This window comes from Meleagris gallopavo, chromosome 23, assembly GCF_000146605.3.
Source record: "Meleagris gallopavo isolate NT-WF06-2002-E0010 breed Aviagen turkey brand Nicholas breeding stock chromosome 23, Turkey_5.1, whole genome shotgun sequence".
Lineage (NCBI taxonomy): Eukaryota > Metazoa > Chordata > Aves > Galliformes > Phasianidae > Meleagris > Meleagris gallopavo.
Window position 1 is genome coordinate 1,662,498 of NC_015033.2, and position 27,381 is coordinate 1,689,878.

Genomic DNA, 27,381 nt, shown 5'->3' on the forward strand with positions numbered 1-27,381 from the left:
ACCTTTTAACTTCTCTTTACCACTTAGAAGTATTTATTTGAAATGTGTTGATTAATTCAAGATGAAATAGTATTAGATCCTCCTGGAGACTGAGGTTTATTCTATGTAGCCTCTTTAGACAAGAAGTTGTTACACATCTTGTACTGATAAAGGTTCCTTATTTGAGCTGTAATGGTTGGTGATGATTAGTTTGCTAGGGTTAGAAACACTCAACAAATATCATTTTATTTCTGTTCTGCTGCTTGCCTTTATGGAAGGGAAATATACTAAGTCCATTACAAGTGAGATGTCTGATATGTATGCAGTGTAAACTTTGCGTTGGCAGATTTTGCTTTAAACTCTCAACCAGTCTTCTTCCCCCTCACTTGAAAACAGTATCAGCTAGAAGAGATCTGTCTGAAATTTCCTGAAATCAAAGCTACTGGTGATGTAAAGACTCATCCTGGCCTTGTCTTATGTTCTGATGCTGCTTCCAGCGTGTGCATATGTCATCTGTTAAAGCTGCAGCCTCCAGGAGGAGTGTGCATGGTGTTGAGGGTTTTGGTTCTTAATGATCACAGCAACTGCGAAAGCTACTGCGAGTGCCACCTCCTTCATCTCCAGGAGTGCATGTGTCTCCTGGCCTTTCGAGACTTCATCATCCTCCCTGCTCTGCCATGTCTGCTTTCCTCATCCTGATGGCATTCCCTTTCCTTAACCTGCCTTTCTTTTGTTAACCTTCCACCCTTGCTTCCTTTATTCGCAGATGGTGGTTTTCAAACTGATTAGGTGCAACCAAGAGGCCCAAATAGAATGCTCAGATATTAGATTTACCATAGCAGGGCTGGTCAGGGTAGAAGTTGAGGAGATGTAGAAGGACATGGAGACTTATGCAGTGTCTGTCTGAGCGTCTCTTATTTTTCTGGAAGTGAAACCCTTATTCATAATTTGCAAGGCCTGATTTCACTTCTTTATTAAGAAAAGTACTTTGAAGGATTTGTTTGAGCTAGAAGTTAAAACCATTGAAATTATTAAAACTGAGCTGTTTAGTTGTTACAAAATATTTTTTGTGATTATTCTGAGGACGTGGTTTACAGACATTTGAGAAGCCAAGTTAGATCAAAATAAATTGCCTCTGGATGTTTTAAAATCATTCATGTGCCTTCATCTTGTTTCCTGCCTTTAAAGGAGGTATTTTTCAGGTCTCTGTTTATTCAGGCTCCAAAGGCTGCCTTATAACTTTTTATTTTGTCTTCTTGTAAATGAAGACAAAAAGCTTTAAACCATCTTCTGTGGTACTTCTGTCAGAGCCTCAGCAGATACTTCACTGATTACGTATTTGAGATGGCCATTTTTGAGATGGAGAGGATGAAGAGGGAGGCACAACCACCTTACTGTGAACTTATGTTCTTTCCTCTTGTGATGGGCTGACAGGTCGCTTAGATGCTGACAGCATGTAGGGAGGAATTAGCTGGTAGTCTTTGTGGTCTCGGTGGTTCATGATCACTACTTTGAATTAAAGGAGTCTGGAGAGTAACATTTTGCTGAGTTAAAGGAGTTGGTGTATATTCAGGCTTCAGCCTATCAGTAATTGCTCCTGTTCTGACCTTCATGGTGCACAGCAGCTTAACGTTCGTTTAGGAATAAGGCAGTTTATTTTTGGTGAGTGTAATTTATTTTTTCAAGCTTTTTTTGTTCAGAGTGATTTATGGCACAGCCCTTTCTAGTAATCCTCAGGGTCTGATTTGAGATGTTTATCATACCTAGTGATGTGAAGGGATTTGTTTCAGAACTGCCATCTAAAAATTACAAAACTTGTTTTGTCGCTGCTTAAATGCTTTCCTCTTATACTGGTGTTTCCTTCCTATCTTCCTCTTTCTTGTTCCTTCCCTCCTCCTATTTTCCTTTTGCCCGTCTCTGCCTTCCCTCTGTCTGTGTGTCTCTCTCAGATCTGAAAGATTTTCAGAACAATAAGCATAGATACTTGCTAGCCACCGAGAATCAACGTCCTGGCAATTTTTCCACAGCCTCCATGGGGTCCCTCACTGCCTCTCCGTCCTCCTGCTCTCTCAGTAGTCAGGTGGGCTTAACATCTGTGTCCAGTATACAGGAAAGAATCATGTCAACGCCTGGAGGAGAAGAGGCAATTGAGCGTTTGAAGGCAAGTATTGCTGTGGATTAAACAGGCTGTTATTTGGGTCTTTGCAAAGGTTAAACAGTGTCAGAAGTGGGAGAACGTTCAGCCAAGAATATATGCAGTATGCTGCTGTTTCCATAGGAAGTTGTCTGAAACTCACTTGTACCCTAAAAAATGCATTTTACTGAAATGAGTTAGAGGCTGTGTTTGTGTACAGCCTTTTCTGCTCAGATTATTTGATTTTAACTGTAGCCTGGAGCTGCCACTAAATTCAAAATTGTGATCTTGGTTCTTGTTTGTAGGTCTTTTGATACAATGGCAATTATGGGAAATTTGAACTTAAATATAGACTTGAAGAGGCCTGGTCAGCACTAGAGTGGACTAGGTCTGACTAGCAAATACAGTCAGCTTTCAGAAAACCAAATTACCCCAAAGTTGAAAAAAGGAGGCAGAATAATCCTGCCACTGTTGTGTTCACCCAGCCCCCACAGATTAAAATGTGAAGCACACAGAATAGCATGCTTTATCCAGACAATAGCAGCCTTGTCCCAATTCTGCACAGAATTGAACCGCATCAAAAGTGCATTACAGTGAAGTATTTCTTTATTTCACCGAAGGCCCCCCCCAATCTCCATGGGCGGATGAGTGGGGAAAGCTGGCTCTGTTGAATCTGTGCTTCATTCTCATGTCTTGTCCATGAGACACTGCCACAGGGATTGCAATGGGCTGGAACACACACCACATATCCCTTTCTTGTTAGGAACTTGCTGTTACCATGGAAATAATGGTGTGCTCTCTGTGGCTCCCTGGCATCCAGTTGCTGAATGATGTCTGTAAATTAGGATTTTAAAGAAAAAAGAAATTTTTAGGTGGTTCAAATTAAAGTCTGATTGAGGTTAGATACAAAGTCTTCTTTTCTTTTTGGCTTCCTTTCAAGGCTGTTAATTCTTTTAAAAATTAAGGAAGACAACTTAGTGATTTAAAGCACTGAATATGTTTTGTACCTCAAATTAAATTGAGATCTAGCATCGAGCATCAATGTTAATTATGTTGTATTTTATGTAGAGAACATTGAGAACACTGTAAAACAGCTTTTGGGATTTTTACACAGGAATCTGAGAAGATCATTGCAGAGCTGAATGAAACGTGGGAAGAGAAGCTGAGGAAAACAGAGGCCATTAGGATGGAAAGGTCAGGAATTAGAAATGCTGTAGATGTGAATTGTTTTTAGAAAATGGATAATGTTGCTCTGTTGAAAAGCAATGGAACAGCAGAATGGGGCTTAGTGATAATTCTGCTGGTCTTCGTATTATGTGTAACGACAGGGGCAGTGCTGAGAGAATGCCATATTCTTTCTCATGTTTTCTAAAGTTAAAGTGTTTGGATAATGTCCTAAGCTGCTACATCAGCTTCTGTTGTGAAGCAGCATATGGTCCTGGTCTCTTTCTTCCTCCTTTTTCTCACATTACAAAAACATTGGCAGTGAATTTAAACAGCAAAGATGAAACTTTTAGTACCAGAATTCCTTACGTTGTGGAACAACTTCAGCTTTCCAGCTGTGGTTTGATTTGCATCTAAAGCAATAAGACATGCTTAAACATTGTCAGAATGTGGTTGGAACAAAACTAAGTGCTATTTATTCAGTACTTTGGAATTCTCATAATTGATCCATGAGCTGTGGAAGTCTTGACTGCATTATGTTGATGATGCTCAGAGTTGAGTTCACCACCCCCCACTTCCTTCACCCTGGTCCTCCTCTCCCCAAAACAAACAAACAAACCTCTCCCAAATAAAAACAACAACAAAAGAAGTACAACCCACCAGAAAAACCTTAACCAATCAATTGTCCCCAAATCCCAAACAAAAGCAATTGAGGGCTGTGTAAAAGAAATTTCACTTTCATTTTGGGAGTTTTCTTAAGAGATTTAAAGACCGTGGGAGTACTTAGGAAAAAATAACAGTTTGCCAGGTTCTTACTCTTCTCTGTTGGAGTTACTGTTGTGCTTTGTCAAGATCAAGAATAGTGTATGACATGAAGAGTTTGTCTGTCCCCACACAATCCCTTTTAGGTCTTCAGGAAAGAATGCTTTTTATATTGGACCAGGAAGAGCCAGATAAATCTTAGTAAATTAACAAATCATGGTTGCTCATTTTTAATTATATGTCTAAATTCAGAACAGCCTTTACATTCATTGCCACCTTAAGGAAGATTAATGTTCTAAATGATACTCACTTTTTGATACTCCACTGCACTGAAATGTTGTCAGATCTCTCTTGTTGTTCTTATTCCTCCTATAAACTCTGGAGCTCAAGTTTGGAAACTTGCCCTATGCTGATAAGGTGGCAGCAGCCCTAGCAAGGTCGGTGGGTAGGCTGGTTGAAAGCACAGTGTATTTCATAATGAAACTGAGAGCTTCTATTGATCACAGATTATCTTCTGAAGCCTAAAATGTGGTAAATAATTTGCTTTGCTTTTCCAGGGAGGCATTGTTGGCAGAAATGGGAGTTGCCATTCGGGAAGATGGAGGAACACTGGGAGTCTTTTCTCCTAAAAAGGTAGGGAAAACTGATAATTTTCAAATCATGTCTGTCAATGGCTGGTTGGTCATCTTGCAGGATGAGGATGATGAGGAAACTGCTATTCACAGAAGGGCTTGTATCCATGTAAGGTACTGGAAACTGTAGGTAGTAAGCTCCTTTTACGTTATATTTTTGAAAATAGCTTGAGTGTTAGAATACATCAAAACACTAAGCATCTAAGAATAATTTTACCTATAGCAGTGAGGTTGGATGCTGCTTCTTATGAAACTGATGAGACGTGCTTCTAGGCAGCTGTGTAAAACTTACTGTGTGCCATAGCATAGTGTGCTGTGCACTAGCCTGATGTGCTAATGAAATGGGAGAGCAGTATGAAAACTTCACAGATTTCTGATATCCCAAAATGGTTGAAGTATGTACTTTCCTTTAGAAAAGTCTAAATTAATAATAATAAATTAATAAATTAATGCTACAAATATAAAACGGTCTGCTTAGTAAAGAATTACTAAATGAAAGGAAAATAATATTCTTTCTTGTATCTCAAATATCTCATGAGTTAGTAACACAGGGTAGTATGTGAGTGTGAACAGTTCATACTCAAGTGTGTAATAAATTGAATCTAAGGGTAAAGGGGACCTATCTACAGGCAGAGGACAGAATAATTGGTTAAAATGTTTGATAGGTTCAAGTGTTGTATTTGGAGGAGGTAGAGCTCTGGTTTTGGTCTCCAGAAGTGTGTAAGGTCTGTAGTGGTGTTAATTCATTGAGTGTTCTACATGTTTCCTTCTCTGATGTTATGGATCCTAATCTCCTTTTAGATTTTCCCTCAGAGACCATCAACTCTTTTTGATGACTCTTTTGATGCATTTTCAGCTGATCAGGTTTGTTCATAAGCACCACCTGAGATGAGTAGTTGCTTTGGTAGTAGTTACTATTTATTTTACCCCTAGAGGATTTATTAGAAGTAGTAAAGCTTCTGACCTAGTCCTGTTAGCTTCTTTTCCTTGCTGTCCATGCAGTTCAGATTTATTAGTTATCCTCCTGATAATTATGGCTGCTGTTGTGCACATGTAGGTGATGAAAATTTTGAATTTGTTTACAAAGATTCAACACTTCAAGGTACCTGCACAAATACAACAGCAGCACTGTTTTTAGCAGCTGAGCAGTAAATTGAAGCGTCAAGGAGGTCAATTTTGCCCACTTTACAAATTAAAAGGTATCACATTTGGTCACCATAGCTGTGTTTATGCATTTTGTCTTTGATGACAGGAAACTATTCGATATTAATTGTGGAAATTTAATTATGCTCTCATGAAAGATTGGAGCTGAGAAAATCCTTCAGTTCATGCTTCAGCAATGCTATCCAGGAGAATACTGAAGACATAATGGTGTTTGGATGGGGTTGCAGTCAGATGATCTTTGAGGTCCCTTTCAACCCAAGTCATTCTGATTCTGTGAATAATTGATCACAGAATAAGCAAGCAGCAAGTTTAGACAGCATCAATTTCAAGCTGATGAGTTTTATTTGTCATAAAGCTCTTTATGGAGCGTGATGGACCAATTCAGAATTTGAACCTAGTGTATCAAGTGAGATGCCAAAATGTGCGTGTAGAACATATAGCAAAGTGTCAAGTTGTCTACTGACAGTGTTGCTTTCTGAAGTTTTCTCTTGATTGAAGACGCTCATGCAACTCTGAATGTATTTCAGTGCTGTGAACAGAGACGATGGTATGGCATATGTTTGGCTACAGTTCTAGGTTCCCTCTTTATTTTTTTAGGGGATAAAAATAATCTCTGGTTAGTTTATGGAAGCTCAGAAGTTGCTAACTGTTCACAATGAAATTCTTTGTTGGTTGAATAAGTCTAGATGTCTGTGGCTCAATGGAAGACTGTGTGCTATTAACATTTCTATCAAGTAGTCTTTTTTGTAGCTAGAATAAATTGATGGAAACAGCATTTCCAAGGAATCTTAGGCAAATTTATCTTTTTTTTACTTAATTTATTCTAATTGAGAGTAATAGAATGAAAGGAGGCTTATTAACACTTATTTTTCTTTTATCATTTTTCTTTCTTTGTTTAACCACTTTTGCCTTTCTTTTGTGCTTATGCTTACTGCTATCTCACTGGCTAGATTTTCACACCAAGGCCATGTGACTTGTTTGCTGATTCCAATGGGGTTTTTTCACCAAAGAAGGTTGGTTTGTAGTAACTGTAGTATATTTAAATCTAGTAAAACTTTAGATTAAGAGCTCTTTAGCTGTTTGTATCAGTTGGTAGTTCTAGATTTTCTTTTGACTTCAGTGAACTTTGCTGTATGAATACCTGGCCTAAATTGCCTGAGAAAAGCCATAGTTGATTCTGCATCAGTTGCAAAATTTTTCTTGAGCACCCATTTCTGCTGTTGGATATTCTGTATCCAAGTTTACTTTCCAAGGAATTGTTATGTTTTTAACTGAAGCCATAACTATTCCCTCTTTCTCTTTTGTCTGAAATATCAACTAATCAGAGCTGTGCTTCTGCTGTTAACCTTGTGAGGCTTTTCAGTATTACAGGAGGTTATTTTTGAAGAGACGGATAATGGAGTAACCTGGATGTGCATAGCAAAACTGCTGGACTATGATACACTCTCCACAGCTGTGGGAAGAAACCTAGAAGTAGCTCTTCAATTCTTAATTACCTTTACTTTTTCTATTTCAGACTCCTCATCTTGTAAACCTTAATGAAGATCCACTCATGTCTGAATGTCTGCTCTACTACATCAAAGATGGTATTACCAGGTGAGGGTTGGTATTAATATGCTCTGAAGTCTGGTTTGCTTGCTTGTGTTCTTATGCTGGAGACTCCTTGACATTAAATAATAATTGCTCCTTGAGTTATTTAGTTTCTAGGTATAAGTGAAGCATGGCATTTGCTGTAGGTGAGAAAAGCACAGAAATGGATTTTCCCTAAAGTTTACTTTGTGCTTTATAAGTAATATCTGCAGTCACTGTGCTTTATTAGATATTTATTATTGCACTGGGCAGTAAAAGAAAGTAGAATATCCCTTTTAATATATAGTCAAACAAAAGGAGTGAAGTGCACTGGAAATGCCTTTGAGATTTTGATGGTGGAGAATTGAAAGCCACAGTATTTGACAGAAGCAACCAGCATATGGCTGAGCATTCAATTCATAGAAATAAACTATTATCCATGCCTCTTCTGCTGTCTTATTGAATGCAACACCTTCTTATCTTTGTAACAAATGAACTTGTCCATTTTTGTAATAGCTCTTATCTAGAAGTTCTCAAACATTTGACTTCAGAATGGACATATATCTTCATGCTTCTGGGGTTTGACATTGTGGACTTCTATGGATATTTCTGGGCTATATTTTACTACAATACTACAGAATTGTAGAAACTGTCTGACTTGCTCTTGAAATGTTTTCCGTTTGACTCAGGGTTGGCCAAGCTGATGCTGAGCGAAGGCAAGACATCGTATTGAGTGGGGCTCATATCAAAGAAGAGCACTGTATCTTTCGAAGTGAGAGGAACAACAATGGTGAAGGTGAAAGCTACTTTTCTTAGCCAAGTGCTGCTGAGTTTTTACATCATTTTTTACTTGTTAATTGGTCATAGAATACTTAATTTAAATATTCTCTCAGCTTTGACTGTTTTCTTGAGTCTTGGTGGAACAAAGTAAAATTGGGGTAATGTTCAAATTGCAGCCTTTTGATAGGTAACTGGTTTTGGTTACCTGTCACCATGAAAATTCAAACAGAAAATTACTAGCAATAACTATCCTCTGCATTATTGAGTTATTGCTGGAGTTCTATTTTTATTAAGCATTGTAGCATTGAGGAGTGATTCACTTGCATTTTGGTGTTAATAGGAAGAGTCAGAAAATGAGAGGTCTCTAGGGTTTGCATGCTTTGCAGTTTCTGTACAGTGCTCTCTGAAGTCTCATTTGTTGCTGCTCTCTTTGTAGTTATTGTTACTTTGGAGCCTTGCGAACGATCAGAAACTTATGTTAATGGCAAGCGGGTTGTGCAGCCTGTGCAACTGCGTTCAGGTAAGAAATGTTAGAATAGGTTGGATTTTTCTTTTCTGGACTCCACATCTAAGGATTGTACATATGTGACATTTACATCATTCGTAGAGAATGTTGAGTGCTATTAAAGCGCAGTAGTGCAAACTTCCTTGGAGTGCAGCTTTTAAGCAGAAGTTAGCATTTTTCTCGTCAGCAATTCCTTTTCCTTCATTCTTTGCTGCACTAACTGTAAGCATATTTAAATATTCAGTGCCACGCAGCATCCTGCTTGTCCTTCTGCTTACCCTGATGTTATTCCAGTACATTCTTGCCCAAACCTATTGCCCTTGGCAGTCTCAGTGAGACAGAGCAGACAGACTGCCAGCTGCTGATGGAAAATTCCCAGCTTCTTGGCAAAGCTAAGATATGACCCTCTGCAGGAGTACAGCAGCTTCTCTTTGCTCTCATTAGATTTCATACTCAATCCTCTACATTCCTTTAGAAAGACATATGGGGAAAGAATTAGGGGAAGGAAGTGACTTCCCTAAATTATGATCTTTAACCCATCTTTAACCAGCGGTTAAAAACAAACATCTCAATTTGTTTTTCACAAAGTTATAACCAAGTATTTGCATGTAACAAGACGTATTGACTTCAGCACAGTCCTGAAGTTGTTCTGTGCCTGCATGTGGTTCACACTGAAAATTGCGACTGTATCATTTAGTAATTACTTTAATTAAACTAAAAAAAGATATTTTTTCTTCTTTCCTTCTGCATCTGGACAATTGACTTACCAGAAAAATTCAGATACGGCTTTTGAAATCATTAAAAGCTTGCATTTTGTCAATATATTGACAAGAGGAATTCTGATTACTCTGGAGGTCTACTTGCTAGAATGAGGTTCTATTTTTATTTTTGCTGCATTAATATGTTGTATGGGAGAGCAGAGAAACTTTACTGTTGTCTCCATCTTTGTGAGTATCTTATGTCCCTAGGATGTAGCTGAAAAATAATATTACGTTTCTTCAGCTCTTTCCCACATTGGTTAAAAGAAGCTATGAAATCCTTCCATAAATCTTACTGATGAGGACTCAAATTAATATACACATAAAGCACATTTTTAAGAAAAGTATGCATTCCTATTTTGAAGTTAGACTTTTCTAAGCTGAGGTGTTTCTATTTAAGTGACTATTGCCCATGTTTTGGTGGTGTCACTGAAAGAGAGGAATGGGTTTCAATGAACATTCTGTTTGTTCCAGCTGTGTTCCTCAGTGACCAAGTCTGTCCTTTAATTTTTGATAAACCCTGCAGAACATTTGATTGGACCTCAGAGGGTGAAGCTGTCCTCTGTGAGCAATGCTTTATATTACCAGTGGCTTGTTTTTAACAAACAAAATATTCTTGTTTTCCTTGTCACCTAGTAACTCAAATGTCTACCAAAGTCCTTACTGAGCAGTCTTCTCTGTTGCTACCACACAAGAAGATAGATGGAATGAATGATTCAGTGATGTTTTTTAATTGCTTTGGAATCCTGAAAGCATTAATTTCTGTTGCTATTTTTAGGAAATCGTATCATCATGGGTAAAAACCACGTCTTCCGATTCAACCACCCAGAGCAAGCACGAGCAGAAAGAGAGAAAACTCCATCAGCTGAGACTCCCTCTGAGCCTGTTGACTGGACGTTTGCTCAGAGGGAGCTTCTGGAGAAGCAGGGCATTGACATGAAGCAAGAGATGGAGAAAAGGTATTAAAGGAACTAAGAATTTCTATTTGCAGCAACAAAGATACAGCTGTTGGCTATGGGAGTGGTTTCATGGCAAACCTAAAACTGATGTCTGATGTACGTATGCAAGACTTCTAAGTGAGGCTTCCAAAAATAAACATTGGCGTTACAGTACTCTTCATCTGTCAGCGTATTCCAGTGCTTGTTCTGCCATGTGTTGTCACTGCTACCCCTAGTGAAAGTTCAGAAAAATTCCTCAACCTTACTCGAGTGTTTCAACTCTCTGTCTCCTTTTAAAATAAGTAAATAAATAAATAGATCCCATTTAACCACCTGCCCTGAACTCTAGACCAGGTTGCAGTGAAGGACTGCTCTGCAACATTTCTTTAGATTCATTTCTGTAGCAGTCTATTAGACCTCTCCTGTGTAACAAATTAAATCCTCTTAATTGATTGAAGGGGATTCTTAATCCCAGTCAGTTGTGATTTATTATTTATTTACTTTAGATTTTAAAGGGGCAAAGAGGACAGTAGCTGTATAGCAAAAAGGAATTCCTTTTAAACTGAACTATTTTTACTCTTGTTGTTTTAAACTAATTAAGTGTAGTTTAGTTGTATATAGTAACTATAGTTGTATATAGTAACACCAACGTGAAAATAATGACCTCTGCCTACTTCTGTCATTTTATCTTTAGATTACAAGAAATGGAGATTTTGTATAAGAAGGAGAAGGAGGAAGCAGATCTCTTGTTGGAGCAGCAAAGGCTGGTATGTGTCCTTACTTCAGATTAACTATACCTTTGGCAAACAGTGATTCCTATCCTTGCTTATCTGAAAGTTTAGGAAACCTGCTTGGGTTGTCTGCACAATGCAGTTATCCCTTTGCTGTCAAATAATTGTCTACAATGGATTATGATCAGTGTGAGTGAGCTTATTCATGTTAATTTAGGGTTGTAGTTGACAGTGAAGAGGTTTTAAGCAGCCTTTTGTGGGGGCAGGTTTCTTGAATTGTAGGCTTAAAGAAGGGCATCTCTATGCTCTTATGTTTTTTGAAGTTCCTGTTCAGTAGTCTAATCAACTTCTTGGGGTGTTTGCCTTGATTTTTGTTTTGGATCACCAGAAGGTACTAATTTTGTGCTGCCAAAGAGGTTCCTAGACCAATTATATGCTAGGTTTATTTTTTTGAATAATGTCTGAAAATGTTGCTGCATTGTGCATGTTTTAACCCTTTTCCCTTCCCCTGCATGGTAAGGTTCTTAATGCTACACCTGCTGATGGTGGGGTTGTGACTAGGGAACAAGTGTGCAAAGGGAATTTTAACTCCTTCAGAAGAATGGGAATTCCACAATTTCACCTATTTCTTTAACAAGAAATCTGATAAGCTTTCTGATATAGGAAGACCTCAGACTTTCAAGAAAAGTACTTTCTGAAGTTTATTACAAATAGAAATGCGTGCAATTTCCAAGCGTTTAAAAATGTGACTAAGACCAGAAATGAAGTTTAGATTTCCTTAAGAAATCCAAGTCTCCTGATTTTGCTTTAACTATTCTAGTGTGTCTTTTAGTTAGAATTCAAATGTAATTGTGCCTTAATTACCATAGAAATTCCAAAATCACAGTTGAATTGTTTCTATTGTGAGTTTGAGGCTCCTGAAAACTTAAATTGCAAGTTAAATTGCATGTTGGGATTTAAACCACTTAATGCTTCTTTCAGAAGCAAAGTGGAGCAGGGTACTGGCTTCCAAATGTAGAAGCTACATCACTTATTATTTATATTGTACAGTGCACTTGAAGCTTTCTCCATTTCTAACAATTCCATGACAAGGGACTAGTCTCTTGAATGGAGAGGAGTTGCTGTAGACTTTGAGCCAAAGCAAACTTAGTTCAGAAAAGAGGCTGATGTGACACTAATGTTTCTTCAACTTTATAATTAAAATTCGTGTAGCTGAAAGCATTGCTTCAAAAAAAAAAAAGTGTTGACAGTATCAGAGGAGATAAAAGTCATGCAGTTTCATCCCTTAAATTGTGATGGCTGGCATGCGTAAAGCTGCTGGATGAATTGGCTGTGTGGGGATCTGCTGCAAATGAGGCTGCGTTGATACAAGCTTTGTGAAGGGAGATTTGTTGCCCTGTATACTCATGATTAGGGGAAGATTATTAGTTTTCTGTCTAATGCCATACTGTAGTTACTGTTTTCTTTAAGCTTCTTGTAATTTTTCTGATCACTTAACGGGCAAAGGTGAAAGACGATCCCTCATGCATTACCAGTGCATTCCTGAAGGGCAGGTTTCCTAGCTGTAAGGATCATAATAAATGAGACCAGTGGCCTATTGATCAGGATACTGCTTTTCACACTGCTTAATGAGAATGCTCCAGATGACAGCTAGACTTCTTGATGCATTTCTGTGTCACTGTACAGAGAGACTCTGCAGAGTCAGGAATGGACAGGATTGATGGCTTACAACAGCAATGATTGGGAATTGTAATGATTGGGAAATCTGGGGGTGCCTTCCAATTGTTCTGTTGCTGTACTTAACGGTTACATTACCATAATATCCAACTACTCTCAGGTCCTTTATCTTACTACTATACAAGATTTATTTTTGAATATTTATATTCTTGTTCTAAATGAGATTAGAATCTTGGATATAAGATGCTGGCTAATTCAGTGTACCAAACTGTTTTGGTTTTGTCCTGAGATGCCAACAAACTAGGGCATTAATTTATAGTTAGATGCACTGCATAAAAAAGATAATTTTTGGAGGGCAAGGGCTACTATTTCCGACAAACATATATGCCTTGCTGGCATTACATGGAAATAGAAATAATCATTCACCACTTGTCAAGTTGAATGTGAAAAGATGTTTAGTAGAACTAAAATCCTGGCTTTCTTGGTCATTATGCCTTTGCAGAGACCACTTACTTTTAGAGTACGGGTATGTACTTACGTTAATTAGGTTGGTTAATCTCTGAGTGCATGTAAGACAAAGTCCACATAGTGTCTCTTAATCATCTTTTTATATGCAACACATCAATTTACCCATCAATAATAGTATGGAAATTTTGTAACTATGAGAATAACCCTGTGGATCTCATGCCTTAATGTTTGAGTAGTTTGTGTTTGCCTTTCTGGACCTCTTCTTGAGCCTGCAGTTTGTACAGTGTTTTCCTCCAGGACACCTTTCATTTCTGCTGCAGTATGCAGTTTGTTAGATGCTTTTTCCTTAGGCTACAGATTTTGTCAGCTGTAAAATCATGGGGAATTTGCTCTGTTTCTAGTCTGATGTTGCGACCGAAAGTGGTAGAAGTTGTTCTTAAATATTGAACATACGTAAGGTCACAAGTGGCTCAGAAAAATGAATCCTAGGCTGTAGAGCTTGTTGACCATAGGGCAGAACAATATTTCTTACTTCCTTTCATTGTTCCTGAGACAAATTATACTGTATTCCCTGTTCTGTGTGGCCTTCTACCAGGAACCTGTGGTTTGTAGTTGATGACCTGGGTTTCCTTCGGTTTTAGTCTAACTGGCAGTTACTGTTCCTGAATTCTCGTGTATTATAACTCGGTGTGAAAAACAGGGACACTAGAGATTCATTGGAGACTGACTGCTTTGTTTAATTGAAGTCAATGTGGGATCTAGTGGATAACATTAATACATAGGACTTTTCTTACTTGTTGAAGAGGTATCTTAAATTAGTGATTTCTTTGGAAAAAAAAAGTAGTCTGACTTTAATTCCTGGTGACAGTAAGCAATAATGGGGGATATGCTTAACTTTGGTGCAGTATACCTGAACAAACATTCCTAGCATATGGAAACCTGAAGCACTGCTCATTCCAAATCATTTAGCAACAGATGGAAAACTTGTAATGAAGAAGCAAAACCAATATAACTCTTAGCAAGTATGTGGAAGCTCCAGGCTCTAGGGCTTGAGAAGAGGACAAGTCAAGGATATAAAATTGAGAATTTGTATTAAAACAATTGAAATTAAAAACCAAAAAAGTTACTACTGCTACATTCTTCTGAAACTCATTCTTCGGACAGTCAAGACCTGTTTGTGTTTCTAAAACTAAACAAGGTGGCAAATGGAAAACAAACACCTCTGAAACTCTGGTTCTGGATATCCTTTTAGCTTGTAGCAAGTCTTGAAGTATGAACCACTGTCTTCACCTGTCCTAGTGGCACTTACAATCCTTTTAACACTGAACCTTTCAACTGCTTCTGTTTCATTTTTTTTCTTATTGTCTAACCCTTCTCTGGCTGCTGTTGTAGTGAAGCGGATTCTAAACTTGAGCATCCCTGCAACTATGTGCAACGTTACTAACCAGTGTTAACCCGACTTACTCTGGCTGCTCATGACATCTTCTGTGATGGCTGTTACATTCACCTACCTGGGGAGGATTTGCTGAAAGAAGCAACAGCAGTAACCAAGGCAAATGTGTGTGGCGGGGATTTGCATGTCCTTGTAGCATGTATGAAGTGCAGTTTTCACTTGGTTTTTATTTTTATTCAGGAACTTGTTGTTTTTTTTTTTTCTTGTTGCATATATAAAGATTTTTGGAAGGGACCGGGAGGGAAGAGTTTAGATTACCTGATATTTTGAGATGATAAGATTTCTAAGAATAATGTTAATTTAGTGAAGAGATCCAATTTTGATAGTCCATGACTCTCGAAGATGTGTTTGTCCTAACACTCAGTCTTCAGGGACTGCCTTATCACTTGTTCTATTTTGATTTTTTTATTTAGTTTTCTTTGCCTGCTACTTCTTGTTTAGCTTTTCCATTTTCTTACAATTTTAATTTTGGTTATTTTGGGGCCACTTCTTGATTTTTGTTTTTCCAAAGGATGCAGACTCTGATAGTGGGGATGATTCGGACAAGAGATCGTGTGAGGAGAGTTGGAGACTGATCACTTCCCTGAGAGAGAAGCTGCCCCCCAGCAAGCTCCAAACCATTGTAAAAAAGTGTGGCCTCCCCAGCAGTGGGAAGAAACGAGAGCCTATTAAAATGTACCAGATCCCCCAACGCCGACGCCTTAGCAAAGACTCCAAATGGGTTACCATCTCAGACTTAAAGATCCAGGCTGTGAAAGAGATATGCTATGAGGTAGCGCTCAATGACTTCAGGCACACTAGACAGGAGATTGAGGCTTTGGCCATTGTTAAAATGAAGGAGCTTTGTGCCATGTATGGGAAAAAAGATCCAAATGAGCGTGAATCATGGCGAGCTGTTGCCCGTGATGTCTGGGATACGGTAGGAGTTGGAGATGAGAAAATTGAAGATGTTATGGCCAACGGTAAAGGAATAACTGATGTGGATGACCTTAAGGTGCATATAGACAAGCTGGAAGATATTTTGCAAGAAGTGAAGAAGCAGAATAACATGAAGGATGAAGAGATAAAAGTTCTTAGAAATAAGATGCTAAAAATGGAGAAGGTATTACCTCTGATAGGGTCTGCAGAGAAAGCTCAGGCAGCTGTGGCTAACGCTAAGTCTCCAAACTCTGCTGGTGTAGCGGATGTGGACAAGAAGCCCACAGATGACATAAGAAGAAGTGACAATGATGAACTTGCTAAAGAGGAGCGTGTTTCTCAGCTAATGGCAGGTGACCCAGCTTTCAGACGTGGGCGATTACGTTGGATGAGGCAAGAACAGATTCGATTTAAAAATCTGCAGCAGCAGGAAATAGCGAAACAGCTTCGTCGACAAAATATGCCTCACCGGTTTATCCCGCCTGAAAACCGCAAGCCCCGGTTTCCTTTCAAAAGCAACCCCAAACATAGGAACTCGTGGAGTCCAGGTACTCATATAATTATCACAGAGGATGAAGTTATTGAGGTTAGAATTCCAAAAGATGACGATAAGAGCAAAGATGAAAACAAAGAAAAAGAAAGTAGAGGTGCTTCTAAAGACCCTCAGCAGCTGTGGAATCTTTATGGCCCCCAGAGGAATCAAGATAATATCCAGATTAACAGGCAGCAGCTGAACGCGCAGTCACAGCCTAGCAATCAGCAGCAGCCATCGCCTCAGTTGCGCTGGAGAAGCAATTCTCTCAACAACGGCTCTCAAAAAACCCTGCGGCGTCAGACCTCGGGCTCATCCGAATCCCTGTGCAGCGGGCAGCAGAACCCAGACCTGCAGACTTTCCAGCAGAAGCGGCACATCCACCAGCACCGCCAGCCTTACTGCAGCCCCGGCGCTGGAGGCGGCGCGGAAGGCAATGCAGCCAACAGCCACCCCAGACAGACTGAGCGGCCCAACCACTACAACCAGTTTGTGACACCCCCGCGGATGAGGCGCCAGTTCTCGGCACCGAACCTCAAAGCGGGCAGAGAGACCACAGTCTGAGCAGTTGGCCAAGGCTAGTCTTGGGGAGGAGAGAAGCAGGGGCAATGCTGGCTTCTTTTGAAACGGCCAGGATTGGCTTTGCTTCTGTCTTGGGTTTGGCCAGGTCGAACTTGAGTAATTTGGCACAAGGTACCGGCCCTTCAGCCCGTTTGGTTTGCATGTGACTTGGTGCAGTTCTAACAGCATCGATGGGAAGAAAATTCTGAAAAATTGTAAGCACATTCTCCATAGACTAGAAGATTTGGAGGGAGGGACGTGGACGGGAGAACTTCTCTGCTAGCACATTTACCAATTTTTTTTGTGTGTGTCTTGGAGTATTTTTCTAATGTTGAAAATATTGTCTGGAACTTACAAAGTACTGCCTTCCTCCTGTGTTTTATGTAGACAATCAAAAGAGGAATTTAGTTTATAGCATTGAATGTTTCTTGTGCCTTTTTTCTTTTTTTTTTTAAATAAGGAAACTGACCCTCTGTTTTTAAATTGATCTGGCTCTTCAGTACAGCATTTTCCACTCTTAACTCAAATTCTTAATAATTATCTATAAACCAAAAGTTGGCTGACAAGATGTGGCTTTTTGTGTAGAGAAAGGAGGAAGAGCTGTTGGGCCACAACAGTCCTGAGCAGGACATGGTTTTGTCCTTCTGCTGAACTTCATAATTGTTGGTATGAAATTGCTGTGACAGTTAAACTTGTCTGAATGGAATTTTATGTCAGAATATATATATGATTGAAGCAATAATTTGGAAATAAGATTTTTCTAATTCCCATCGCATCTCTAAGTGGAATAGTTTTTAATTATTACACGGGGTTGTGAAAAGGATCTGGGATTTTTTGGTTCTCTGAATGGTGCAGAAAGAAACCTCATAGAGCTAATTCTTACTTTAGGTTTCCAGTTTTCTTGGGCTGTGAGTCTGGGGATACTCTTGAAGTAGTTATTCATAGGAAGATGTATAGATTGCTACTTTGAATTGGCTGGGATTGAGACAGGAGAACACGACTGTTTCATCCTAATGTGGTACCTCATCTTAGTGCCTTTGGTCTTGGATTTATACCCCTGTTTCAAGACTTGTTTTAACCAAGGAGAAGTTCACATATAGGAGAGAATAATATTAGTTTTCCTTCTCCCCACACTCAAAGTGCAAGTTAGAAATTTGAATATCTATTTTTAATCTGAAGCGTCTGTAATTGCAAGTGGTTTTCCGTAAAACAAATGTTTGCAGATCTCACTTCAGATTGTTTCAAACAAATTACAGAAAAAATGCTAATTAAGAAATAACTTCTATAAATTCGGGATTTTATCCCACTTTTAATTATAAGCCTCTTTTCTTTCTGAATTTCTGAAAGTGCAAAGTAAAATAGAACGTATTTCTGAGAATCAGTGGACAAAACGTAAGCCAATGTAAAGCTTTGAGGAGAACTTATTTTTGCTGTTAACTTGAAAAAAAAAAAAATTAAAAACCCACCATGGCTGCTATGCCAGATTTGGTGAGATTGATCCACTTTGCAGTGCATTTGTACAGCTGAATGACTTGTGCTGTTTTGCACGAATATCCTTGATTTACTTGAGGTTGCTTGTTTTGTTTTGGTTGAAATAGGAGCCCTACTGGTAATCATTACTTCTACATGTTTCAACATAGCTGAAGAAAAGTAGGAAGTGCCTCAAGCTTACTTTCCTTTTTGTTTTTGTTTCATGTCCTATCCTTTTTTTTCCCAACTGTGCATGGTATGAGTGCTGGTTGTAACACATGGCAACCATGCATCATTTGTGTATTGTTTAATCAAGCGTTAACACTGCAGCCTCTGCACACGTGTTACTGATAGAACACTGCCCTCTGATACAGGAGATCCAGAGTCAGTCCTCTGACAGCCCTACCAGAATGATCCCACCATTTGGGATGGGTTTGTTTTCCCAACAGATTTAATTTGTTCACCTGTGGCGTTGAAGTTTGCATTTGTCTCATGCTTTATCCTACTTGAACATAGTAATTAAAACATCGTGTCCAGAATTGCCTTGATTCTTCAAGTAAAACCTTGTAGATGAGCAATACTTCGAGCCTGAGACAAATTTGCAAAATGACATTTTGGGCTGCAAGTACTGTGCTGTTGCCTTTCTGTTGAGAATTTGGTTTTAGCAGTGCACTGTGCTTTACCCTTGAGGTGCACAGAGTTCTTTCACATCCTTAGGAAGGCTTGGGCTCTTTTAAAATGTGGAAAATCCTTTCAGCTCTGTGGGAATACATGATTAGGGGTGCATTAAGTGGTAAGAGAAGAACAAATCAGTATTTTCTTGTCTCATTTGTCTGTTGAGGATTGTGGCTACCTCTGCAAAGTCTCCACGTGATTTGAGGTCCACACAAGCACACGTACTGACATGAGGCTGAAAATCCTGCTATTTGTTGCTTAAGTACTGAAGGCTTGTTTTTTGCCAACTTCTGAGAAGAAATACCTCTAAGTGCCTGGATGGTGATGACAAAAATGAACAGTAGGTTACCATCAATCTGCTGCCTCACTGTTTTAGTGCAGAGCTAGAGCAACAGCCCTGCTTGTGTCCTTGTCTTGTGGTTTGATGACAAAGAAATAGGAGCAGAGGCTGTCAGGATAGAGTCCAAGGATAGAGTCAAAGGAGGCAGCTTTCTTCCTGAGTTTTAGAAGGATACTATGCAAGTGAAACTTGGGGGAAAAAAAAATCCTTTAAAATAGTTAGTCACTTTTAGAATTGAGTATTAATGAAAGTGAAGTGCCTCGTCTTAAAAGGGAAGCAGTGTGAGAACTCATGGATCTCCTTGTAGCAGTCAGAGATACGCACACTTCTCACTTTTATTTGCCCAGTAGTGCAGAATGAACACTAATGCAGCTGCTTGCGTAGAATACTGTGTGAAAAGGCATTCAGGTTAACAGAAATGTTGCATCCATGATGGGAGTGCTGTTGTAGTAAGTTTGATTGCCATTGCTAAGTGCTGATGTGCTGTCTGCTTTGACAGCTGGCTAATATCCACCTGTGCCATAGTGATCATTTCTTAAATATCCTTAAGGCTCACTAGGAACACGTGGATTAGGGATTGGGTGGGGAAACGCATGCCACTAATGCTCCTCTGATTGACTTTAACATCCTTTCTCACGCCATGTGGATGCAGGGATCTGTCGAATTAGAGGATGCTATTTTTATCAGTGCGTTCAGCACGGTATCAATATTTCTCTCACTGTTTGTCCTTTATCCCTTATATGTTAAAAGTTTGTCCTTTATATGTTGAGATTTGACGTTGACACTATCCTTTGAAACTCTTGAGAAGCTGCCAAATAAGAATTCTATGCTGTGTGCCCATTTGTACTGTAAAGAAAGCAGTGAACTGCCTTTGAATTAAATGGGATTTTTGGATCTGTCCATTGTTTTAAGAGAAAAGCAATTTTTGGATTGTCTTAAGAGCAAGGATCTGCCTCGTGAAAGCAGAACTGGTTTGTATTGTAACAAGTGCTCTTTCAATAAACTATGAAATACTCTTGTAAGTGTCAGACTTGTCTCAGTAAAATGGAAATGAAACTTGCAGGCTTGGCCTGATTTTATGTCTTGTCTTGGGGTTGGTTTTATTCTAGCTCAGTTAAATTTAAGGTTTCCCTTATTATTCCTCAGTCTGATTCTTGTAAACCCATCCACCTTGAAGTTTCTGCTGTAAACTTGTGAGAAAAGAGCTTACGAAGATTTGCATCTACTGCTGCAGTTTGTATAAATAAAGAACAATGGCAGTGCAAGCAGTTACAAGTCATGCAGCTCTTCAGTGCAGTCCCACTGCAGCATTTTATATGCTGTTTGTCCAAATCCTGGAAGAAAATGCGGAGCTGGCTATTTGAAATAGGCTTTTTTGTGTACCTCAGTTATGGGAGGGATTTGAATACAACCCAGTACCTCTGCAGACACCACTTGGGTTCGGAGCACTCCAGCTGATAACAAGGTTCTGATTTAAAAGCTGGTCTGGTCTGATTCTTACAGCTTTGGCCTAGTCTGAGTGCAGGGGATTTTCTGTTGGTACTGACAATAATGTGTGTATAACCACTAAGCAGATCTGGAAAACCTGCTCTGGAGAGCTGTGTCTCAGCAGAGCAAACCAGCCCTTTTTACAGCCTAGTCAGTGCACCTTCTGTAAGCAAACCAACCTGAAATTCACCCTCCTTCTATTGCTCAGGGCCAGTTACTTTAAGTACTGCCATTGTATCAAGTGCCAGGAGGCAGCCAGAGTGCTGTTTTTCTGCTTAGATAAGTGGCACCCATTTCTTACTTATGTTGTGGGACAATAAACTTCAGTTCTTCTGCTTAGTTCTAAAAGTAATGGGTATTTTGTTAGTGTGGAGATGTTAAAAAATAAAATAAAATAAAATTTCAAATATTTATGTGTTTAAATGTACAAATGATGCATTTACTTGATTCAGAAGTCTGAAAGTACAGTAAAGATGAGAAGCAAGCCTGGTTTTGAGTGAATTAATGCAGCAGGTTTGTTTTCTCATTCTGAAAGGAGCGTTTCACAATGGAACCCCTTTTATCTTACTTGAAATGTGGCATTATCTACATGGATGGGGGGAGGGGGGGGGTGAAGACCAAAGAGGATGCTTTCGTGTTAACGAATTTTTGTGAATACTGTGGGTATTTCAGAGCTATAGATACATCTGAAGCAAGTTCATTAAGTGTGGAGTAGCTTTATGGTGAACTGTTGAGAATTCCAGAAGTAATGTCAAAATAAGGACTTCTGTCCATTCAGTGTGTGCTTCTCTTGCTGCTGGGCCACAACTTGTGTGCGTGCACACAGCAGATATGGGTGCAGAAGGAGGAGCACGAAAGTAGGGTGTCATACAGAGGCTGCTTGTCTTTAATAGTTTGGTTTCCTCTTCTTGAAGCCATGGGGTGTGTAGGATCTTCACTAATTAAAGTTTGACACTTTCAGCATGTTCTAAGAGCGCAGCTACCATTTATTAATGGCACCTCCAGGAAATATCACTTACAATAATGCCTTTAAGATCCATCTTCTTCCAGAATACTCCCTAAAGGTTTTTGACTGATACTTTGTCACAATGTGATCGCACCAAATTTAACAGTATTGAATATTTTTCTTGCTGTGGGAGAACAAAGTAATGGAACTATTCAAGTGGGAGAACTCCAGCAGAATGGGAGGACAGTGCAAAGCTTTTCCTCCGTAGCTGTCAGTCTTTAAAACTGCATCACTGCAAGCAGTACATTGGGAAGAGTTTTAGGACTTTGGACTGTGGAAGAGAGGAGATGGGAATAAGAGAGGAGTGATTGCAAGAATTCTCCTTAATAACTCTGTAATGCTCCTACTGAATTGTTGGATATTTGTCCCCTTATCCTTGTAGAAAAACCTTAAGGAGTGGATTTACCTTGTAACACATGCCAAAGGATTAACTTGAAAACTATGAGGCAGGCTCTGGGGTCAGGAGGATGGTGACTATCTATTCTAAATATCTTAAAAGAACTGTGAAAAATAGGAATTGGTGTGAAAAAAAACACAGAGCGGTGGGAAGCACTTGCTTTACCAGCAAAGACAAAAATGGTTGTAGTAGCATTTATTTCATGGCATGAAGATGCTGAACAGGAAACCTCTCTGCCCGTATGACTTAGCCCCAAACACACACATGCCTATGGAACTGGGGTATAGAGTTCTGTAAGCCTTGTCCTTCCCTTTGGAAGAACTTCCTGGGTCTGTCTATTGGATAAAGGCATGGAATGCATTTAGAGTTAACACACTTCTGCCTTAACAAGCTCAGCCTTTTTTTGAAGTAATATTTCATCTTCTGCTGTATTAAATACAGCACTTACACCTCTGGAAGGGAATTATAATTGAAAACAAAATGCCATTTTCCTAGAATTTGAAATAAATTTAATTGTATCAAAAGACAGAACAATGGTGCTGATAATCTTTCTGTTTGAGAATATGAAGCTGAATAATCCTCTTATTTATTTCCATTCTCTTCTTTGTCTGTCTCTCATGTTCCTGCAAGCATGCTCCTGAAAATCCTTCACCAAAAAAACTAATCCTGAACATTTTCTTCTTACAGCTGTTTTGAGCACGGATATCTGATGGTTTAAAAAGAACAGCAACAGTGTCTTGGTTGTGTTGGCCTCTGCCTACTGTCTCTCTATTTTCCAAGGGCAGATTATACTAAAACAATAGTTGTTAGCCTGTGACAGAGATGTCTTTATGTATCTGTTCTTTGTCTGTCATTCCATCTGATGTTTGTGTCTCTTGGCTGTTCTTGCTTTCGTCTGTCCTCCTACACAGTATCTCCTCTCTCCCCACAGGACTATGAGAGTAAGCTGCAGGCCTTGCAGAAGCAGGTGGAGACACGATCCTTGGCAGCTGAAACAACAGAGGAGGAGGAAGAGGAGGAGGAAGGTGAGTTTGGAGCTGAAAACAATTTGGGCACAATCAAGCTTAAACGAACAGTTGCTATAACATCTCCTGCAAAAGATAAAATGTAAATATTCTCAATATGTAATTATCACAGTATAAAAATGGAAAGTATGTATTCATAGAGTGACCCACATAAATAGTTGATCCATATCCTCAAAATCAATCGATGTATAAACTAGCTTAGTTTAATTATAAGCTTTGATTTGGCGATTTTGAATTTGAAGGAATCTGTCTCTTGGTACTAATGGAGTTAGAGTATCTTAAATATACCTGTATCTTTTGTTTCCTTCTTCTGATTTTTGAATTTACTTTTTTTTCCTTCTTCATAGGAATTCTTATGTACTGTAATGTCCCTAAATAATTTCTTGACAATAGACAGAGCTGTATTAGTTCTGTAATACTTGTTTTCATTCCTGTGTTTTAGCTCTTAATGATTGCTAACTGATTTAAAATAATAGAAATAGGATGTTTTGTTTTCTCTGTCCCATATCCTCTTACTTGATATTTTAACTCCGGTGCCAGTAGTGAGAAAAATGGAATCTAGCTTTTCCTTGCTGAATAGTCAAAGTGCAGATTTCTGTTTTATGTTTTTGTTTCCCAGAAAAGCTATTGAGAATTTGATGGCACAGCCAGCAGTAGTGTTTGGTATTGCATGTGATGGCTTAGTGTTCTCTTTCTTTACTCTTGCTAGTGACCTGGACACGACACGAGTATGAGCTTGCTCAGTGGGCTTTCAGGAAATGGAAGTTCCATCAGTTCACTTCATTGAGGGATCAGCTCTGGGGAAATGCTGTATATCTGAAAGAAGCCAATGCGATCAGCGTAGAATTAAAGAAAAAGGTAGAAGCATGCAAAATATCCTTTTGAATTTTCTGATTCATTGCTGTTGACTGTGTAGTCCTCCTTTAAATGCTGAGACTCTTACTGTCTTTAAACTTACATGTTTTTAAATTATTGGTTTGGGCTTTAAAGGGTTCAGACAATCACAGACCTCACTGATTCAGACTTCTGGTTGAATGAGTATCTTATGCAGATTTGATGGATATTCTGCTCTTCGTTTCCCTTACGCGGTTCCTGTCCATATCATAAACACATGTGCATGCAGATTTCCCCTGGGGCCTCAGTTTTCCTTTTCAGTTAAAACTTCATGTGGTCAATTATCTCCCTAAGAGAAAGTGAATGCTGCAGGGTATGCTAAATCTGTAGTTTTCCAGACCTCTGCTAGCTTTGTAAGAGTAAGCTATGTGTATTCAGCTGAAAAATGTTTTAAAACAAACAAACAAACAAATCACAAGAATTAACAAAACTGAGTCTACTCACAGAAGCAGAATTCAAACTTCCATCGTACATTGCGTTGGGTTATGCCTGTCCCCTTTGTGATACTGATATCTGATTTCTCTGAACTTATTTTCCATTCAGGTACAGTTTCAGTTTGTCCTGCTGACTGACACCCTCTACTCACCACTGCCACCAGAGCTTTTGCCCCCTGAGATGGAGAAGACCCAGGACAACAGGCCGTTTCCCCGGACAGTGGTAGCTGTGGAAGTCCAGGATCTGAAGAATGGAGCAACGCATTACTGGTCCTTAGAAAAACTCAAGTATGCAAATGTTTCTGGAGAACAAACTTCTTTATGTCCAAAGAGCTTCACTGAAAAATTTCGTCCTTTGCTGTTCATTCTCTGTTTTATTTGGCTTTCTGTGTCATCCCAAACGCCAGCTTTGCAGACAGTACATTGTGTTATAAATGCCAGCTTTCTGTGAAAACTGCCTTAAATTACCAAGCAACATAGTATGATACAAAAAAAAAGCAAAAAATATTCAAAACTCGATGTCAAAGAAGCATAGTTAGAAGTTTGAATTGAATCCAGCATATATGTACTCTTCAGAAAAAAACTTGTTTCTTGGTTTGTGGGTGCAGCCTGCAAATATTTTCCCAAATCCCTTCCGTGTCATGAGTTTCATACAGAAATCAGTGCTACACACTCCTCTGTTTTATGTTTTTCTTTCCCTATTTGTAATTTGGTATAGGTGAATTTTTGTTATTGTTTTTTTTTCTTCCCCCTCTCTGTATTAACTTTTGAATCCTTCTTTCTTCTGTGCAGGCAGCGGTTGGACCTGATGCGTGAGATGTATGACCGAGCTGGGGAAATGGCATCCAGCACACAGGATGAGAGTGAAAGCACAATGACAGGCAGTGACCCCTTTTATGATCGGTTTCACTGGTTCAAGCTGGTTGGAAGGTATGTGATGATAACCTCAGCTTCTGGTACAGCTCTCCTCAGTGCGTGGATGGGATTAACTCTGAATGTGGTTGTAAGCTGTAGAGCTGCTTAGTGTCTGTTTTGTGTGCTGTCTTACAGGGATTTTTGACAGTCTGAAACTATCGTGAAGAGCAGAAACTGTTCTTTTTACAGTTGCCAGTCCTGGTATAATGTTGTAGACTCTGATTTAACTGAACGCCAAGTAAGCTCTAACCTTATTTTTTTTTATAAAGTTGCCTAGCTAAGTGCTTTCTAAAGTCATTGGAGGAGTGCACAGAGAATATGAAGAACACTGGAACGGATGGGAAAAGTGGTCCAGCGCCTTACTTACGCATGTGGTTCAAATAATTTAAGTTCTTCTGAAACAAGGATTACCTAATGGCTGCATCTTGACGATATTTCTATTTACAAAAGTCATGCATGTTGGAAATAAGAATTGTTCTGTTAAATGGATGTGCTGTCAGTATCTGTATGTTCACCCATCTTCGTATTCATTTCCTGTTTATTCAAACTCGGTCCAAGGATGCTCTTTTTCCTGGCTCTGTTAGCAATTCCATTCCTTATGTTTCATTCCATTTGAGATGGTTTGAAGCCTTTGCTTGTTGTTCACCTGGGTTCTGTGCTGATGGCAACAGGCGACTGTTAAATGAAGCATTCTTCTTTCCCCCCTCACTGTGTTAATCAGTATTCCATTAACTGATATCTAGCTCCCCCATTTTCCATGGCTGCGTGAATGAGCGTCTTGCTGATCGCACGCCCTCCCCCACTTTCTCCACGGCTGACTCTGACATCACTGAACTGGCTGATGAGCAGCAGGATGAGATGGAGGACTTTGATGATGAGGCCTTTGTGGATGATACTGGCTCCGACGCTGGAACAGAGGAGGGATCAGACCTCTTCAATGATGGGCACGACCCGTTTTACGACCGATCCCCTTGGTTCATTTTAGTGGGAAGGTTGGTGAGGTTACTGTGAGAATGGCCAAAAGGGACCAGCTCTTGCTGTAGGTTGCAGTGTCTATGCCTTGTGTTGCATAGAATATCTGTGCAGGCAGCCAAAATAGCCATCTGCATAAATTGGAATTATAGAAGAATGAATATGGTTTAACACCTAAGTTTTAAATTCTACTGTTGGAGGCCATGAAGGCCAAAGTAATAATTGAGAAAACAGTATTTAGGTGTGACAGTGAATATATTTCTAGTTACAGACAAGTGTCACAGCATAGAATGAATGTGGTTTTGCTTCTGTATGGTGTTTAAGCCTTATTTATAGCAGTGCTCTATTTAGCCATTGCAAGATGATGAAGGTGATATTGTACTGTCTGATTTTCTCATATAGAAGAGAATATCAAAATATGGTGGGAACACTTCAAATCTAGTTCATTACGTTTATTTTTGGAAAACTCGTCTAGCATCCTCTGTGTGGGAAGAGAAAATGGCATTTGGAGAAGAGAGAGTGGCTCTTTCTGGATGAGGAAGAGTATTCTTTGAGATTGATTTTCAGTTTGTGTGACTCAGACTGTGTCGTGTAGCAAAAGGTTATCATCGTTATAAATCACTGGCTGCTGTGTTTATCGGTGTGTTTCCCATATGCTATGCTTGAATTTCCACAACAAGCTGGCCTAATGTATTTTAGACATCTTATTTGTTCGGTTTTACCAATCCAGATGTGATTAAGGTGTTATCAGACCTCAATCTGTGCTGTGGACCAGAAGTACAGCAAGTTACATTAAAAACACCTCCTACTTCCTATTATTACTCCACAGATAGTCTTGATCAAATGAGTAGCAACATGTAAGTCATGGCAAGAAACTGAAAGATTGTATGTAGTGACTTTTCTCCCCTTTGTTCTGGTACCACTCACCCAACTACATTTTTTCTTATTGGTCACTATGTGAGCCAGTCTGCTTGCAAAGCAGAAGGCAGGTGGTCAACACAGCTGTTGTATGAAATATGAGGGGGTGAAGCTGCGTGGCA

General features: G+C 39.2%; 1 protein-coding gene across 10 annotated transcripts in view; it reads left to right on the forward strand.

The window, feature by feature from the left end:
• KIF1B (kinesin family member 1B) overlaps positions 1 to 27,381 on the forward strand; it is a 57,015-nt gene that overhangs the window by 22,214 nt on the left and 7,420 nt on the right. For 2 of the 10 annotated variants that reach the window (XM_031556638.1, XM_031556639.1), the window contains 13 exons: positions 1,929 to 2,140; positions 3,228 to 3,307; positions 4,597 to 4,672; positions 7,352 to 7,431; positions 8,094 to 8,200; positions 8,621 to 8,704; positions 10,226 to 10,406; positions 11,080 to 11,152; positions 23,033 to 23,126; positions 23,836 to 23,984; positions 24,564 to 24,742; positions 25,247 to 25,384; positions 26,113 to 26,361. In XM_031556638.1, the coding sequence (XP_031412498.1) occupies positions 1,929 to 2,140; positions 3,228 to 3,307; positions 4,597 to 4,672; positions 7,352 to 7,431; positions 8,094 to 8,200; positions 8,621 to 8,704; positions 10,226 to 10,406; positions 11,080 to 11,152; positions 23,033 to 23,126; positions 23,836 to 23,984; positions 24,564 to 24,742; positions 25,247 to 25,384; positions 26,113 to 26,361 (1,702 nt within the window). Of the gene's footprint in view, positions 1 to 1,928; positions 2,141 to 3,227; positions 3,308 to 4,596; positions 4,673 to 7,351; positions 7,432 to 8,093; positions 8,201 to 8,620; positions 8,705 to 10,225; positions 10,407 to 11,079; positions 11,153 to 15,225; positions 20,233 to 23,032; positions 23,127 to 23,835; positions 23,985 to 24,563; positions 24,743 to 25,246; positions 25,385 to 26,112; positions 26,362 to 27,381 lie in introns of those variants that run through there. The other 8 variants (XM_031556640.1, XM_031556641.1, XM_031556635.1 and 5 more) reach the window with 5 other exon arrangements.